This window comes from Poecilia latipinna, unplaced genomic scaffold (assembly GCF_001443285.1).
Source record: "Poecilia latipinna isolate Pla-1442-1.1 unplaced genomic scaffold, P_latipinna-1.0 Scaffold626, whole genome shotgun sequence".
Lineage (NCBI taxonomy): Eukaryota > Metazoa > Chordata > Actinopteri > Cyprinodontiformes > Poeciliidae > Poecilia > Poecilia latipinna.
In genome coordinates, this window is record NW_015113242.1 from 278,478 (window position 1) to 297,726 (window position 19,249).

The 19,249-nt window shown below is 41.1% G+C and overlaps 1 protein-coding gene across 1 annotated transcript in view; it reads left to right on the plus strand.

The window, feature by feature from the left end:
- The window catches only part of LOC106954092 (calcium/calmodulin-dependent 3',5'-cyclic nucleotide phosphodiesterase 1A-like), a 59,635-nt gene that overhangs the window by 32,678 nt on the left and 7,708 nt on the right, over window positions 1-19,249 (plus strand). Inside the window, exons 4-12 of the mRNA XM_015043339.1 lie at window positions 3,311-3,337; window positions 11,246-11,359; window positions 11,439-11,621; window positions 14,624-14,690; window positions 16,579-16,695; window positions 17,034-17,174; window positions 17,412-17,512; window positions 17,721-17,846; window positions 18,588-18,689. Coding sequence (XP_014898825.1) covers window positions 3,311-3,337; window positions 11,246-11,359; window positions 11,439-11,621; window positions 14,624-14,690; window positions 16,579-16,695; window positions 17,034-17,174; window positions 17,412-17,512; window positions 17,721-17,846; window positions 18,588-18,689 — 978 coding nt within the window. The remainder of the gene's footprint in view (window positions 1-3,310; window positions 3,338-11,245; window positions 11,360-11,438; window positions 11,622-14,623; window positions 14,691-16,578; window positions 16,696-17,033; window positions 17,175-17,411; window positions 17,513-17,720; window positions 17,847-18,587; window positions 18,690-19,249) is intronic.

Sequence of the window (19,249 nt, forward strand, 5' to 3'; positions counted from 1 at the left end):
TAGGTTGTGGTTGTCATCTTTGGTTCAAACTATTGGCATTACGGAAACCAACCAAAATAAATGAGTTCTTCCATTTCTAATTGAAAAAGTGGTCGAATATCCCAAAAAAAATTGTTAAAGGCCTGAAAAACAGACATATATCCAAAAATGAGGTAGCATATTTGTTGTTGAATAATTATTCGAAGGTAGATAAAACAACTGCTCAAGTGTATCTTTAACAGCCCAAATGTTAAAAGATGCTCCATTAACATTTGGGCTAATGCTAATGCTCAGGATGATGATCAGTAAGAAGACTAGAAGCCACATTGAGTGCCAGTGAGGACATTACGTGGCTTCATAGGCGCAAAATAAAGATGCCGAACGACACGAAATGGCCCAAATCAGCCGCAGCCGGGCGATTATATTTTGTTGGACTGTACTCCATTTGTGGACGGGAGTTCCTCGGGGAGTTAATTCCGCCTCGGCGCGCTCACAAGGCCCATCCCCAGCTGGCCCACGTTTCCCCTGCAGGTCGGAGATCAAAGCGTTGAAGCTCCTCCAAACCTTCAGGCCACACGGCAGCTGAGGCCGGAGCCAGCAAATGATTTGTCGCTACAGACTCTTATTTAGAAAGACTCATTAATTAGCGCTCCGTCTTCATCCCCACACAGCAGCAGCTCTCGGTCACCGGCGGCGATCCGCGTGTGCACGACTCCGCTCCACACACACACACACACACACACACACACACACACACACACACACACACACACACACACACACACACACACACCAGCGGGAGGACATTGTGAAAGATGATTATGTCTAAAAATTTCTTGTCATGAAATGAGGAGGGGCGGGAAGTCATTTAAAACACACAGAGAGCTGTGATAGAAAATTGTAGGGGCAAAGACGAGATTCGTTTGCAGAATCAGAAACGTACAGAACCTTTTTACCGATGCGCCTTTGTTGTGCAAACATGTACGTCGCCGCCGGCGTAAGACAGGAATAATCAATCTCCCTAAATTCAACGTGAAGCCTGAGTCGCTGGGTTGTGAGTGTGTGTGTATGTGTGTGTGTGTACACCATTACGCCCGGAGGAATGAATGACAAAAAAGCAAGTAGATAAAAGAAAGAGAGAGAGAGAAGATAGAAATGGAGTGTGACAACATAAATGCATTCAGAGAGAAAAGGTGAGCTGGCGGAGCAGATTCAGAATATACTGGCGCGAGACGAGACGGTCCTACGGCAGCCCGGATGTCCTTTTTGCTCACAGCTCCTATAAATTTGTCGCAAGCTGCGACGAAGCCAACGAACTGGGCTCGTTCCGTTTGTAATGAAGACACAGATGAGCAGACGTTATTCATTTGCGTCGTTCCCTCACAAATTTTGCGACTGTTTGTCATCAGTCTCGGAGGTAATGGTGTTCAGAGGTTGTGTTTGGGTCGTGTGCAAAATGCAGAAAGAAAAAGAAGAGAAAAAAGTATCGTTTCTGTGTTTTGTGTGCGTCCGTGTTTGGCGGAGTTATGACTCAGAGGGGAAAGCATTTAGATGCAAATGAGAGCAATCAGCCACTAAAAGGTTTAAAGTACCCCAATTTGCCTCCGTGAGCCTCTGCTGCCGCTGCCACCTCTGACCGAGTTGAAACCCGGGCGGGCAAACTCCAGTAAATAATTCCCAGAGGCTTTCAACAAGAACCCACCTGGTACTTTCGCTTCTTATACCTCTTTTTTTTCCTCCTGCCCTCAAACTCCTTTCCTGCTGTTTATTCAGGAGGCTCCTCTCTCATTTCAAAAGCGTTTTCAGCTCAGGAAGGTCCGAGTCTTTTCACCAGATCAAAGCAAAGTGTTCTTAATGAACACGTCTCCCCTGGTCCGACCTGCCTTTCTGTGGCGAGTGAAATCTCTTCAGCCACCCTCATAAACAATAAAATAAAATAAAATAGATAAAATGTCCATGTATACATTTAGTTTTATATTTCATTAATCTCATTTAAAACAAGGGTAAAAACTCGCCTGTTTCGAGCTGCCTTCGATTAATATCAAGTGGAACATTTTAAATTGTAGTTTGTCTTTTGTGTGCTTGTGTTGTTGTTTTTGTCTTTCTCCTAATCGTGTGAAGCACTTTGAACTGCCTTGTTGCTGAAACAAATGTGGTTCGGTGTGTTTTTTTTACCGAACCAAAACTCAGCGAACTCTGCAGCACATCTACATGTTAAGGTTGTCAAAGTCAAGCTAGCATACCTGATCTGCTTCCCTCTCTCTCTATTAAAACCTTTCCTGACCTTGTTGTCTGGTTGTTGTAGTGTTGACAGTTACTAGCAAAGCACTGCATCCCTTTTCTTCTATATATCAAATGTAAATTTAAGATTTAACCAGTTATGTTGTCAACTTGACGGCTATAAAACCAATGGTAGTTGTTGTTGGGGAGCAGATTTTTGTGGGTTCTTGTGCGCGTGACGTCGCGTTGCAACGTGTCTCCAAATAAAGTTTTCAAAATGGAGAAGCAGTCGATGTTCTGTTGTATTTCTTAAGAGCAAACTGCTGAGCAGGAGACAGAGTGAACTGCGGGGTATGAATCCACAGTTGGAGGAAGTAGCAATCAGAGAGTTGACATTTAAATATTAATTGTTTCACGGTAATTACTGCAAAAGCACAAGTAGAAACTCCAACATTACAAAAGAATCCCGTGTCGAGGGGCCACAGTGGCAGGGTCTGAGTCGGCAGTGTGCTTCAACCTGGCCCCACAACGCACCTGAAATGTTAAGGATCTTAAGGAAAGTTTTTTGCTTGTCAAGTAAAGGTTTCGTTTTAAGTCCATGCCTTCAGTTGGTCCATCGAACAACGACATGATTTAGATCTGATTCAATGTAATAAATACCACATTTACGCCTTGATGGTGCTAAATTAGTTTACCACCTCTGAAGTGTCGGACGCTTCCTGTGCGCCGCTCTGCGTTTCTAGCTGCCGCCCCGCTGCAGCCGCTTGTGTAGGTCTGTTGATGAAGCCGGCTTGTAAATGTGTTTGTTAATGCCAGACAGCGTTACTGACAGAGACATAATACTGAACACAAGATGTTTCTCATTAACAGCAGTGCAGAAGGTCAAGCCAATGCATCATTCTGCGAACGAGAGCTATTTCGGTCCGACGGACGCAGAAGCAGCAGTTCGTGGCTCCGCCGCTCAATTAACGAGGCCTGATTCTGAAACACAAGCTCGCTTCTCGTTTTCTTTACTGCTTGTTTTTAGCGGGGGGAACTCATGTTGATGGCTGTCTGTGTGCCGGATTTGATCATTCCAGTAACTTGTCTTGTTTTTGTGTGTGTTTTACAGGCAGAAATACAAAATTACATCACAGAGGTAAGATGTACACACACGCACGCACGCACGCACACACACACTATAGAAAGGCAACTAGAAGCAATTGACATGACGCCACCTGTCAGTCAGTCCGCTGGTTTTTGTCGCAATTTGTTCCAAAGTGAAACTGAACCAGCTTTATTTCCGACGACGTTGTCTGAGTTCATCTTTATGAATGTGCTGCAGTCAGAGGAGGGCAGAGTAACCAAAAATATACTCAGGTAAGAGTAAAACTACTTCAACATGTCTTTACACAAGTAAAAGTAGAAAGTAGCTTTCCAAGAAATTACTCTAAGAGTAACAAAGTATTTGGTAAAAAGAGAAGTCACTACTGAGTAACGATGAAATGATCATTTATTATTTAGAAATTACATCATCAGATGGACCACAATATAAAATTAAGTGGAAATTTTGAAACCCAGACGTTTTACTCAAGCAAGAGCAGAAATACTTCATAATAAAATGACTCAGTAAAAAGCATGGCTTAAAATGCTCCTTAAAGTACGTTTTTTCAAAAATGTTTCTCAAGTAAATGTAATTGAATAATCTAGTAAATATAACTAGCTGCCAACCAACCCTGCTTGATTATATATGCAATATTCCAGGTTCCACAGAGGAATAATAAAGACCATTTAAAAGTGTGTGGGCTCAGTATCAAGCAGCAGGATGGTTTCCATCAGATGAGTCACCGAGACCCACAGACAGGCAAACGTAAAGAAAATACAGAAAATAAAAGTACGGCAGTAGATAAGAGGATCTGTAACATTTAAACTTCAGAAGGAATATTTAGGACAAAAAACAAGCCAATGCAAATGGGCTTGAATAAAATCTAAAAAAGGCTTTTATTGCTGTTTATTTGTGTCGGCAGAGGCTTACAGAGCAGACGCACAGCTGATGATCTGTGACATGATCCCACATTCAGACGGAGAGCAGAAAGTATTCTGATCTCAGGGGAGACGTGACGGCGTCAACGAGAAGAAAAAAAAAAACAAAAAAATGGAAACAGTCTAACCTCCCGTTCCCACGCACTGAACTTTACGACGACAGGTTGCCATTCACTGCCAGAAAAACCTTTAATTATCTCCAGCTACATCCAAATACACAATGCCATTTAAAAAAAGGGAAACAATCTACTCTTTAAGTTGAATTGTCCCTGTAGCCATGGCAACTGCTAAATATTACATCCAGCTTTCTTCCAGTTTTCAGTTTTTTTTGGTTATAGATCATAATAATAATAAAAATAGGTGCTTTGACTGCGCGTCGTCGTTAACTTCCTGACATTTGTCAGACTCGGTCACGGAGAAAGAAATGACGTTTATCTCCCCAATCAAAACAAACATACAGGAATATTCACCCATTTGGGCTTTTACCATTTTGTACCAAACTTGAATATATTTCAAAAACATTTTGTGTGATAGACTAATGTAAATTAAGCTAGAATGCTTTATTTTAGTTAAAACTCACAATCTCAGACTTTCCCGGTTCTGCCGGGTTCTGGATCGATCCGGTCCGTTCACACGTTTGATCCAAATCAACAGATTTAACGGTTTGGCGCGAACCATTTATAAGACTCTGTTGTGGACTTCGTTGTTATTAAATTTTAGTATAATTAGAAAAAAAAATATTGATTTATTATTTAAAAGGTTTCTGTGAGTTATTTAAATGTAAGCTGATTTAATTTTTGGAAGGTTTTCGCTGCTTCTCAGTTGTTTATTTCTCTTTATTAATATTGAGTAAATCATGTGTGGCTGATGTCAGCAGTTTTCTCTTTAATAGTGTCTTTGAACATTTATTTTATTAACAAGTGCCTGATGAATTGTCATTTTGTCACTTTCCGTGCTCCCTGTGGTCCAGAAACATAAATGCTGATTCTAGCTGCAGATTATATTAAAACTATTTAAAAAAGTAGACTTTATGGGCCCAATATTTTTTTGGACACATAAATCCAAAGAGAACCAGTACTTTCCATTCCTTAATTATGTTCTTTTGTATTAAATTATACAGCAGCTTGTAGAAGTATTCATACTCTTGGAACTTGAAATTTTGTCATAAGTTTGAATTTTGAAACATGCATAATTTCATTTCCACTTCACCGCTTTCACACTAAACTCCAATGAAACATATTCACAGTCGTGTTTGTGATGTGACAAAATGTGGAAAAGTTCAGGGGTGTGAATACTTTTGTCAGCCACTGTACATGGAAACAAGAACTGATCCCATCCAAATTTTGACAATTTAGACATGTCGAAGGTTAAAAGTATAAAATGTCTCACCTTCAATTCAAATCGAATTCAATTCAGAAATATTTTGTATAATGCTCGATAATTCTCTGTCTCCCTCCCTGGAGGCAGCTTACAGTAAAAGGTTACCTACAGGACATGAAAGGTTTTGTTTTTTTTCAGCAAAGTGAGGAGAGAGCTGACAAAATGTTAAATGGAGAATGGAGGGTGAGGGAACCAGCGGGTAATCAGAAACAGGAAGTCAACCTTTGGAATGGGGAAAGAGACAGCAGGCAGAAATGCGTGGAGAGACAAATGTGGACAGAGGTGGGGACGGACAGGCGGGCAGATTGCTCGCCTTAGCGTGCCGGCCGCCAGGCAGCAGCCCAGGCTGTGTGCGGCGCACCAGGAAAACAGTATTCATCAGAATCAGTTAACGATGGACACAAACACAGACTAACTCTCTGCTGCTGCTGCTGTTGACGGGAGATGGAGAAAGAGCAGCGCTGACTGCTGCGGCGGGCCAGAGTCTAAATGGAGCACAGGTGTGCCAGCTGTAAATTTGGAAGAAGCCAAAAACAGCTGTCACACTCTTTAACACATACGGGAACGAGCGTGGATCTGAGAGAAACCAGAGAGAGAGAAAGAGACAGGAAACAGAAACGTCTGGAGAATCTTATGTGGCGTCAAAACAGATGGCATCAAACGTAAAAGAACGGGGAAATAAAAGCACTCGGAGGGATGAAAATGTGCATTATCCTGTCTGACTTACACAAATTCATGTGTAGTTGTGGTCAGTGCTTGGTTGGCAAGCCATTTTGTGGTGATTATAAAATAAAATCAACAGACTCCAAAAACAAAAAAAGCCTAAAAAAGACACTGGAATACAGTGTGTCATATTTTACAGAGACAAAAAAATATATTCACGTTCAGTGACAGTGACAGTGTAACTCTTTGTTTGATGGTTTTATAAACGGACTCGTGTGAATCAGCAGTCCAACGTTACGTACAGTGTTCCTGCCGTCTGTTTGACAGAGCCGGACTGATGAGCTGAGGTTCTGGACGAACACATTATTGCACATAATGTGTCAAGATGAAAAACTTTTCCTTCTGCGCAGGGTAAACTCTGGACTTCTTGCTCTACGATCAGAACGGGGAATCGCTAAGCTGGAATCGTCTAAACCTCTCAGTGTCAAAAATAATGCTGCGATCTTCTCGTTTCTCACCTTACGTGATAAGGCCTGTCGTTCACTGACAGGAATAGAGCGACACGGGGTAGAGCTGCCAACCCTCCGCAGTTAAAACAAAATTAAAACCCTCTCGTCGTTGTTCTGGGAAGCACATATCTAGTGTGACAGTGACAGTGACAGGATAACTCTTTGTTTGATGGTTTTATACACAGCTAATTTAATTTAGCTGTGTATTATGTTCTAAAAATGACTATTACACCCTATATTTTCATGTATCGACATTAAGGCCCACTGACTCTTATAAAACTCTGTTTTTTAAACTCTTATAACGCTGATCAAAGCGAAAAATAACTAAACTAATGCCTTCTGATACACATCATATATGGAGACTAGGGATTCACAGATATGACAATGTGGGCCGATATCGATATCTGATATTAATATTGCTGTTGTGGCTGATGTTATCCAACAATCACTGTCACATGACCAAACAAATGACACATGACCAAACAAATGTCACATGACCAAGCTCCTCCAGAAACAAACAGCAACAAGACGGACATAAATCTGTTGTTAACATCGGCCAGGTTTTATTTATCGGACCGATACCGATGTTAGCGTAATTAAGAAGCAATCGCACTTCATTTCAGAGGACTAGCAACAGGATACAGAAACTGACTTTAAATGGTCTTCTGTCAAGGCAGGAGCATAAAATCCCTCTGAAGGGCAGAAACTGAAGCGGAGGGTCACCTATGGCAAACGGCTCCAGTCGGGCCATCATTCCATCAATTTAAAGGGGTGGTATTATGTGTTTTCCAGGCACATAGTGACATTTTATAGCCCAAGTATTAAGGAACTAAGATATTTTCAATTGTTATAAATATACCAAATGATATTTATGTGAGGCAGTTTAACAACTTGGGCCTCTGTCTCTTTAAGAAGCTCCTGCTCTTTCTGAAACTCAGCTTTCAGCATGTCATTATGTTTACAACCACTGAACAGAGAAGGAGCTCATACGATGAGCTCAGCAGGTGTTTGATAACAGCTGCTGCCGCTAGTCTGGAGGAGCTGAGTGAGGGAAGTCATTTGAAAAACGTGGTCGCCCCGGGAAATTTAAGGATGTTTCAAACATGCATGGAAGAATCAAAGCAACACTCCAGGTATGTCTTTGATGAAGGAATAACATTATAACATGGTATATAGCTAAAAAAAGTCAGTTTTACAAAATACTGCCCTTTTAAATAAAACATGGACATTTATTAAACTGGTAAAATAAGCTCTACAAAACCATAGATTTTGCTGTTGGTAAACTTTCCTTCTAATCCATAAAAAAATCTGTTTTTAAAATAAACTTAAATATGTTATGACTACAATCAATGACATAATAAATGTTGGGAATTCGTAATCATGAACATTTTTTGTAACATCAGCGTTATTTATACGGTAGTGCCAGGGTTTATGAGCGTCGGGCTAAATCTGCAACATTTCCACAATTCACTACTTCTCTCCTCTCAACTCTTAGAGCGGAGGGATTCTTAAAGGAGCGCTGACATTAGATTTGTTTTGGTACATTTGAGTTTACTGAATCTGTTCATTTGCTGATAAGAAGTGTTTTAAATCTCCATGGTGACTTTTTGCTTTGCACCGACTGATCTATTATTCCTACTTTTTGTATCGGTTTGCATGCAGAGCATCTGATATCCAGTGTGATGAAAGAAAGTTTGACTGTAGGATAATTGGCTTTTGCTGCCGCGGTAACAACTGCAAGCTGTTCTTTGTCAAGTTTAGTGAAAATCTGGCCGACTGCAGCAGCATGAACTTTTCTGACTGACTACAAGGGCCGCCTTGGCTAGGAAAAGCACAGTGCATAATGTTTATTTGACAGCTTGTTTATTCCCCGGAGAAGCCTCCAGTCGTTTAGCGCTGGCGCCGGCTGATTGACAGGAGGCATGGTGTCATCATGTGTCCATCTGGAGGAAGCAGATTTCCACATTCTGGTTGTGCGGTGCGAACGGGACAGCAGCTGTGTGGGTGCAAAGTACGAGGATCAAGTGGGTTGGCAGGTGTCTGCAGTCTGCAGAGAGGCTCTCTCAGGGCTGCTGTTTCCTCGTGTGGAGCGCAGAATGCACAGACTGCAATATATGCGAGGATCTCGGTGTAGTAAAGCACTGAAATGGCAAAGCAGTAGCTCTTTGAACATTTCCTGTGTTTGTCCTTTGAATCGTTCAAATTCAATTCAAAAATCCCTTTTTGTCCCAAATGGAAATTAAATTGAATCACGATGATTCTGAAAATATTATTTTTTTACCTCCACCCTCACCCCAACCCCAAAGTTGGTGTCTCGCCTTTGAACATGAAGTTTCTCCTCGGAGCTGCAGTTTCCAAGCTTTTGAGCTTCACTGAACATGTTTCTCCCATGACTTTTCAGCTCCTTCAGACTAGCCAGCAGCAATTAGAAAACACCTGGTGGAGCTGAATATCTGCTCAGCTCATTATAGGAGTTACTGCTCAGAGCAACGCTGGTAAAAACCTTGTTAAAGGGTTAATAGAGGAGCCATGTTGTGATGACTCCCTGAAGGCGGAGTTTCAGAAGGAGGAGGAGCTTCTTAAAGGGACAGAGTCACAATTTCAAAGTGTTAGAAGTCAAATTTCTTTAAGTCATATTTGAGACATAACAGCATGTTTATAACAACTGAAGGTAACATTTACTTTACTGTACTATGAAATGTAACTATGTGACTGGAAAACACCTAGTACTGCCCCTTTAAAACAACATGGTGGAGCCATCAGAAGGATCTTATGTGTCTCATTTGCCTGAATCAAACAAGATATTCCCAAAGAAAGCAGCTATTGTACAGCAAGCCGGACGCTTGTTGGCAGAAACATGTTTTTATATGTAAATGACCTTGTAAATGTAAACATAGCTTTAAATCCAATTTTATAAAAAACAAAAAAACAACAACAACAAAAAACAGCTTTATTTTTAGTGAGAAGCACTGCATCAGAGAACCAGAACCAGTTCAATAAAGATTACTCTGGACTCGGAGAATGTGCTGTCGAAAGGATCCTGTCTGTTTATGCATTTTATTTAAGAAAACGCTCTAATCATCTCACAAAGGAGAAATGCATGGAGGAAACCACAGAGAAACCTCAGATCAAACCTCCAGTCTTCACCGACACAGTTTGTCTCTCAAATCTGCAAATCGTGGACGTGTCTGATTTTAGAACCAGTGCCTTTGCTGAGATAAATTAGCTGCTGTAAAAGTACAAAACAATTCAAGCTGACAACAATAACTCCAAAGTGCTGAAAATAACCCAAAGAATAAACAACTGAGAGGAGTAAAAATACATCTAAAGAGGCAGGAACACTTTGATGGAACAAGCTTCAAAATGTCACTGGGAGGTGTGGGATGAAACAATGAGGCACATTTATATGAAGTTATTCCCAATATCCATATGTAACATGCAATCTAATGTCTTTAGTGCAAAAGATGAACAGATTTTATAACATTTAGCCAGATGTGACGGGTTAACAAAAGAAGGGTATAACTGAAGTGGAGGGTCTATGGTTTTTACATTTTTCTTTTACAAATAAAAGTCTACGCTCCATCCTCAACACTTTATAGAACCACCTGCTGTGATTCCTACCGCAGGTCTTTAGGGCTTGGTCTCTACCAGCTTTGCACATTTAGAGCAGGCGTGTCCAGAATAGGTCCTCCAGGTCCGATATCCTGCATGTTTTAGTTTCCCCCACGTTCAACACACCTGGATCAAACGATGGCTCGTCTGCAGAGCATTGAGACCATGAGGGAGGATTAATTACATTATTTAGTCCGTTTTTGTTAACAGAATAGCTTCTTTGAAACCCTCAGTTGTTGCTCTGATTCCATATTTGGGATGAGTTTCACCTGATGGAAGGTGATCCTCCACTCAGTGTCAAGCGTTTGGTAAATTTTCACAGGTTTTTGTTAATGATTGCCTCGAATATTTTAAATTAAAACAAAAACATTTTCCACTCATGCAGTATGTAGAATGTTGTGTTAGTCGTGTAACTTATGTTAATCACAGGAAATTTCAAGGAAATGCATTGAAAATTAGTTTCTGAAATGTGACGAAGTATGAAAATCTTCAGGAGCTATGAATACTTTTGTTGACTTCAGTCCAAGATTCACACATAATACACAAGCTTTGCTATGCAGCAACAAACAATGTATGTGTTAAAAGGTGTGATATGTATTAGTGCATCAAAGACAAACCATAAATTATGCCTCATCTATTTTTTTAACCCTAACATTTTGTCTTATGTTCATATACATTCATTCCCTGACGTGAGGATTATAAAGACTTTTCTTTGAAAGAATGTATTTTATTTCTATAAAATGGTCCGTTCTCAGTTCAAACCCAATATATAATACACCGAGTCACAAACATTGTTTTCTGGTACTATAGTGAGTATTTAACAACCTGCATCATGATGTTCCTCTCCTGTTGTTGTCCAGGCTGAAGGCGGCCCTGGAGCAGATGGACCGGGGCGTCGTGGACCTGCAGGAGCTCCGCAGGAACCTGGAGCTGGCTGCGGCCATGTTGGACGCCGTTTACACGGACGAGACCAGGTGAGTCTGCGCGGAGCAGACGGTCAGACGGATGCGCTAGTGCGCACGATGCGTCACAGATCCCATCCCTTTTCTGCAGGCGCCTGCTGGACACGGAAGACGAGCTCAGTGACCTGCAGGCGGAGTCCGTGCCGAGCGAAGTGCGCGATTGGCTGGCGTGCACTTTCAGCAGGAAGATGGGCCTGGCTAAGCGGCGTCCCGAGGAGAAGCCGAGGTTCAGGAGCATCGTTCACGCGGTGCAAGCCGGAATCTTTGTGGAGAGGTAAACGTAGACGTCTGACTTTTCTATGAAATTCTGTTAAGTTTGTTTTGTGAAACCTTTAGGAATGTGGGGTTAAAAAAGCCTAAAGTCATTAGAGTTATTGTCACAGATGGGTTGGATTGTTCTCATACATTTTAATCCACCAATGAAATCTTTGTTCTTGTTTTTCTTCTCTATAGCAGTCTGACAAAGACATTAAATGAGCACTTAAATATTGAAGTCCATTTTATAGTGATTACTCATAATACGACTCTCATCATGCTTCATTTCACTTACATTTTACATGTAAATGTGATATAAGAGCAATTTACCCATTAGGTTCATTCACCACTCTGCACAGAAGCTGCATAATGAGATTTATAACAGACTGTTCATATTCTTTGGTTTTTATTACAAAAGATCCCGAACATGGATTTAAAAATCTAACAAGCGCAAACACACAGAAGTAATGCCAAAGGATAACAATCCTTTGAGATGACCTTAGGCTTTCGGCATAAAATTCTGCTACATGAAAACCGAAGCTCTCACTCTCCGTACAGAATCAGAAAACTACAACTCAACACATATCACATCAGTGACCCAAAATAGCAGGAGTTAATCTCATGCAGCCCCGACTTCACTGATGAAGATTTACTCACGTCGGCATGCTGGATGCTCGAAACTCAAAGGAACACCGACAGCATGCTGTAGCCTCTGAAAGGGAAAAAAAATACAAAAACTGAGACATTTAGGTCATAAAAAAGTATTATACCCTGTCTAGACACAGCTGAACGCTGTACACTCTGCTCTCTATCCCAAGGTACACAATATTCTTTTAATTTCTCTATAGTTTGACCTCCATCCGTTTTAGTGCAGCAACACATGTTGATATAAAGGAAAAAGCATCTTGGAAAAACACAAACAGTTGAGCCAAAAATTAATCAAACCTCTTGTAGTTTTAGATTAACATAATTTCATTCAATCAAGAAGTTTGCTTCTGACAGGAAATGAAGTAATAATACTAATAATAATAACATTGTGCTAAACATCGTCATCATTGTTTAGTTCTACGTTTGTTACCACTGCTAAGCTGCTTACTTCAACAAGTTCCTAAGACATCAAGTTCTCTAATGAAAGTTACTTCAGTTTGGTTTTGTTTCCACCTAACACCTTTTGTTACCGGCTAATCAATATCATATTTAAAAATATAGCTAGCATCAAAGACACTAAATAGATCTGTAATCTTATGCATACATGGGATATAAAAACATGAGAAATTGTGAAAGTGAGAAACAGACACGTGAAACTGTGAAAAATCTTGAGGTAAGAAATAACTAGAGATGCTAACACATTAAAGCAACACTTCAGAAAACAACAGGGCGATGCCAGATGAGCTTTTCCTTTTTGTTTTCATTTTTTTATAAGTTACGGTAACAAATATTCTTCATGCGCCCCAGGAACTTTGTTGCCTTTTGTCACATTGCAGCGACACACCTCAGTATGTTTCACTGGTATTTTATATGACTGACTGAGACAACAAATTGCTGGTAAATATGAAGTGGAAGGAAAATGATGCCGGTTTTGTAATCCTCTTTTACAAACGACACTCTGAAATGTATGCAGTAGCGTTTAGTCAATAACTTTCAGATCCACTTTAAACTTTGATTGCCTTCATTAGCTTCAGGTGTCGGCCCTTCAGCTCAGACTTCCCTGTTTGTGTTAGAGAGCAGCAGTCCCACAGCATGATGCTGCCGTCACCATGTTTCACACAGGAAACGGTGCATTGAAAATGATCTGCAGCATTTCCCAGTGTTCCTGCGTTTTCCCTCTATGGAACAATAAAAGCAATTTGTTCCATACATCTCCGTCTTCAATAAGTTATTTTAACTGATATTTTACAATAATGATTGGAAAACATTTATAAAAAATAATTTAAATATGTGATTTAAAAATGTTTTCTTTTCTTTTCGCCCTCCCCCCATCTTTGAGAAATTTGTGCAGGATTTGTGGGAAACTGTATATGTCAGATTTAAAAGGGTTGAATACATTGTTTGCATGTGTTTTCTTGTATTTGCAAGAAATTAAACGAGAAAACCAGGCATCCTTTTCCTCTCGCCTCACAAACATGCGCTGCTTAGTGATGATCTGCCAGCACAACAATATACGCCGGAGTTGATGTCTGTAACGTGACAAAATGTGAAAAGGTTTACGGGGCATAAGAGCTCGTAATTAGAGTTCCTGTGGTTCACCCTGAGAAAGTTTTCATCCAGGGTCAGCTTGTCGTCTTTAGTAGAACTAAAACAACTTCTAAGAGTTGTCAAAAGTTGAAATACATGCATTTAAAATAAAAAAAGACAGGTTTGATGTAAATGTAAAAGGTAAATTGCACCCTTTCAGACAAAATTACACTTCCAAATGTTCAGTCGTTTCCACGTTGATCAGAAATCTGGAGCGCCGGCAGAACGCAGAGGGAGCAGCAGCCATAGATTTCCTTCAAAGCAAACATAGGCGAGCATCCGGGCTGACAGCAGATGTGATTAAGAGGTCGAACACGAAGCGTAATGACGTTAGCGCGCGCGCTACAGGCGAACGGCACACAGGGAAACTTATGAGCTCCGATATCATTAGGTTGTAAATGAGTCGCAGTGAAAGAACGCAGTATCAGTTCATCTGCTGCAGCTTAATGACGCATGAAATCAAAAAATATCTGCTGCAGCCAGGCAGTGCTTGTTTGCCCGGCATCTGTGTGTGTGTGTGTGTGTGTGTGTGTGTGTGTGTGTGTGTTCGCGTGCATGTGTTTGGAGCAGGGTTGCCGTGGCAACAAACAATCCATCCTGGTCTCAAACTGTGGAGGAGGGTGTCGGGAGGGGGTCTGTGTGAGAGGTGTTTATATGCATGCCACTGCCCATATTTATAAGTGTGAGATTGGTGTGTGATATTTTTATCTGTGTGTGTGTGTGTGTGTGTGTGTGTGTGTGTGTGTGTGTGTGTGTGTGTGTGTGTGTGTGTGTGTGTGTCAACAGGATGTACAGACGGACTTCTAACATGGCTGGGCTGACCTACCCTCCCACAGCTCTGACAGCTCTCAAGGTAAAAAAAAAAGAAAAAAAAAAAAGAAAAGAAAAAGGTAAATACCCTGTTCCAGGATGTAGACGTTTCTTGTATTGATCCTTTGTTCAGGTGGAAGAGGGGAAAAGTTAAAGTGACAAGCAGGAAATCGGTTCCATTTAGTGCAGAGAGCCGATGCAAAAAAGGGATGGGGTAAATTAGAGACGAAGAAAAAGAAATGAGGCGTTTAGGGAACTGATGCAGAAGAGGGAAAACAGGAACTAGAAGTCACAGGAGGAAACGTGAGAAGAAGGAGAAAGAAGGAAGAAAATATAATTGAAGACATAAAACAAAAGACCTTACTTATTAAACTTTGAAAAAAGTGGGGTGCTGTGGTGGCGCAGGGGCAAAGCACAACCCATGTATTGAGGCCCTAGCTCTGATGTCGGTGGTCACAGGTTCAATTCCCGGCCAGGTGACATTTGCCACATGTCTTTCCTCTCTCATAACCCTCCTTCTTGTCAAACTACTTTCAAATAAAGGCCACTAGAGCCAACAAAACCTTTAAAAGAAGAAAGTATTACTATCCCTTGATCTTTGCTACAAAACCAACAAAAGACAAAGAGCAAAAAGATGCTTTTCATGGAAATCTAAAAAAGTGACTAGCTGACATATTTGTCTCCCTTTACTGTGATACAATGAACTAAAACGGTCACATCAAAGCCTCTCTTCTAACCTCGAAAACCTCGTTCAAAACTTGTAACGAACGGGAGGAGAAGCACGTCGAGCAATTAAACACTGGTACAGATTCCCAAAGGCCACGATTAGAGCGATCTGGAAGCGGAAGCTAACTAACGTGCAGGAGCAGAGGATCCCAGAGCGAAGCTGGACATCATTCAGGGATTTAGAGTTTATTTATACTTTATTTCTGTTAGATTTATGTTTTACCAATTCCCCAGACACTTGTCAATAAAAAGTTTTGCTGTTAGGATGAGGTTTCTTTTTTTTTTTTTTTTTTGTCCATATCAAAATTTCTTTCTTTCGCAAAACTGGAAACTTTTTTTTTTTTTGCATCACACGAGTCACATGATCCAAGGCGCGGCTTGTTTTTAAATGACGTGTCGCGTGGAGAAACGTATTCATGTGTGATTTTAATTTGCTTTTCTTATTTAATGAAAACACAGCAAATGTGAAATTGTGTGCAGTTTTTAATGGGCATTTTCAATCTCTTGAGATGTTTTACTTGTAAAAATCCATAAAATCCCAGTAAAACATATTGAAATTTGTAACATGAAAAAAATGTGGTAAACATCAAGGGGTATGGATACACTTCTGCTGAAAAAAAAATAGTAGAAAAAACAACTGAAGAAAGGAGGATGTGTAAAGACATTAAGAAAAAGCATCATTTACAAAAAGAATGAAAGGGAAATAACATCACTGCGAAAAAGAGCAAAGTGTGCAAGGAGGACGTTTGTTAGACCAAAGCAGCAGAAGAGTCTGAAAACAGGTCTGATTAAAAACAGAAATAACAGATGTGGAAGAGCTGGTCGAATTAGATCATGTAGATGTGGTGAGCGGCGTGTTTCCTGATATATGTTCCTTCTTCAGGGCTTCCTGTGCAAACTTAAAAAAAAAAAAAGAAAAGAAAAGAATATTCAATTATCTCTCTAATTACTCTCCTTCGCTATTCTGGAGACCTGAAACTCATGAATCATGAGGGGACCAACTTCAAATATAATTGTGAGTTAATGAATAATTGCACTCATTAATTTAATTGCTGCTTTACCTCTTCTGAAGAAACATAGCTTACTGCCCCCTAGTGACGAACGGTGATATTACACTGAAAGAGCTCGGCTTTATTTTGCGGCTTTCTGTCATTTAGATGTTTTTTTTTTTTTTTTTAACGGTTCTGTTCACTTTGTTTTTCCAGGAGGTGGATCAGTGGTCCTTTGACGTTTTTGCCTTCCACGAGGCCACTGGAGAACACGCCCTCAAATTCCTGGTGTATGACCTGCTGACCCGCTATGACCTCATCAACAGGTTCAGGGTACACGCATTTTGATCTGGCTACTCGGGTGGATTCTGACATTAGAGGAACGTGGCAGCACACAATTCATTTTACTAAATTATTGGTCAAAGAATATGGATCATGTTGTAGGTAAAAACAACCCATACAGACTCAGAGTATAAATACAAAATGTCACTGCTTGGCAGACGCTTCTACAGAGATTTGGAAACTTTGACAGGAACATTGGATGGATGATCGATCTTTAAAACAGCTCAAAATCAGACGCATTCCTATTATCTCTATTAGCTTTGAGGATTGGCTCAGGGTTAGCACTGCGTTGCTCATGCTAACGGTACTAGCCGGAGTCCTGTGCTCAGATCCCTGTGCAGGCCCTGGTGCAGTTTGTTGAGGCTCTGGAGAACGGCTACAGCAAACACAGGAACCCCTACCACAACCTGATCCACGCCGCCGACGTCACGCAGACCGCCCACTTCCTGATGCTACACACCGGACTGATGGTAACACACACTCACACACACATTGATGTTTCCTTTTGCTCATGATTCTGCATAAAGCAACCAGTTTAAAGACTCTGAGCTTCTTAGGGTTTGAAGAATAAAACATACATTAGTTCAAACAGAAATGGCTTTGCTGCTCATTACTCATAGGGCTTGTGAACAGAAAGCTTTCACATTAACACACTCATTGTGTGTGTGTGTGTGTGTGTGTGTGTGTGTGTGTGTGTGTGTGTGTAGCACTGGCTAAGCGAGCTGGAGATCCTTGCCATGGTTTTTGCTGCGGCGATCCATGACTTTGAACACACGGGAACTACAAACAACTTCCACATCCACACCAGGTAACACACCCGGCAACAATAGTGGAAAGGATCGTCGGTTGTGTGTGTTGGAACACAAACCTTTAAGATCGAAAAAAAGAAACTAGAAGTTCATCGACTAGGAATCATGTGTCGTCTCTTGGTAACGGCCCCTGAAGCTGGAGCCAATTAGACAAGCGTGTTGCATTTAGGGTCTGTGAAATCTGAACAGTTTTTATCCATCCGTCAGGTCGGAGGTCGCCATCCTGTACAATGACAGGTCGGTGCTGGAGAACCATCACGTCAGCGCCGCCTACAAGCTGATGGCCGAGGAGGACATGAACATCCTGGTCAACCTGAACAAAGAAGACTGGAGGTTCGCTCCGCGTCTTAATAATGAACGTTCCCGCATCCTCCCAGCCTCCAGCCTGACCAGCAGATGTGCACCAGTTCATTTGAACACAAACTAAAACATCCAGCAGGCACATATGCTGCGTCATCTTGCCGCTCAGTTATTCCGTATGTCTGCTGAAGCTCAGACACTTTCTAGGTTTGAACAGCAAAACAAATTTTATTGGTCCTCAAAGAGAGAGAAGCCATTTGATTGAGTTTGGTCCGTTGTGAGTTGTAAACAAGTCACAGCAACACGACTGTAGACGGTCGTCTGCCTAAACTCAAATACAGACTTCCTGACATGTTTCAAACCAGATTTCACCAGTTTAGACATGAACATCATCAAGAGCGAATCGCTGTGTGGCAGCCGTTTCTCTCATGTTGTGTTTGCTGTTCTTTGTGTTTTCCAAAGTCGTCCACGGCAGAGGTGGTTGCTTCAGACGCTTACGGAGATGTGTGCAACGCTTAAAATGGAATTTCACATTTGAAGTCGTGGTCACCGTTTCTGCTGTACCTTCACGGCTTTACCTGCACTTTGATGCTTTTTGTGGTGGCCAGACGCAAACAGGGCCCATGTTTGGGAATCAGAAGCTTTTTCTTTTTTTTTTCTCCAAAGATTATGTCGACCAACCAAAAACTGATGAAAATGACATTCAAGCTCTTCCAGAGAATATGTCTGTCTCAAACTGATCGGTAGGGATTCATGGTGTTGATTTTCCGGCAGGGAGCTGAGGGCTCTGGTGATAGAGATGGTGATGTCCACAGACATGTCCTGCCACTTCCAGCAGATCAAGACCATGAGGAACACCGTGACACAGACAAACGGGTCAGTACGTCACCAGACATTATCTTTTTTTTTTTTTTTAAAGAATCCTCATGTTAAATTGTAGTTATAGACACATACAAAAATTCTTAATATTTTGCATCATATTTTGAACATTTTTCATCAGTCAGCCACAAGGGGGTGCTCTAGGTCTCTAGCTCTCGCACTTCTATGTGGTCGCATATGAAACATAGTAAAAGTTGCGAGTATAAAGTATTTATTAGCACTATTTAACTGATGTGTTGCTGATAGTTGCAAACTATACTTTTGAAACTGTGTAAGCAAAAATATCCAATATTTGAAACTTAGGTCATAAGGGTTAAACAAAAAACCTTATAATGCTTCTATACCAGTGACTGGGTCTGCATGACGGTTTCAGCAAAAAGTTTGCCATTTCATGTGTTGACGCTTCTTGAAACAGCCTGAAATGTGTGGGGCTAGTTGTGAATACTGCACAACGGCTTTGAAACGAGCTTGTCAGGAAGTGGGGTTTGCGGTGGAGAGGAGAGACGCAGGTAGACCCAGGATGTAGATGAAAATGGTGATTTATTGATGAACAAAAG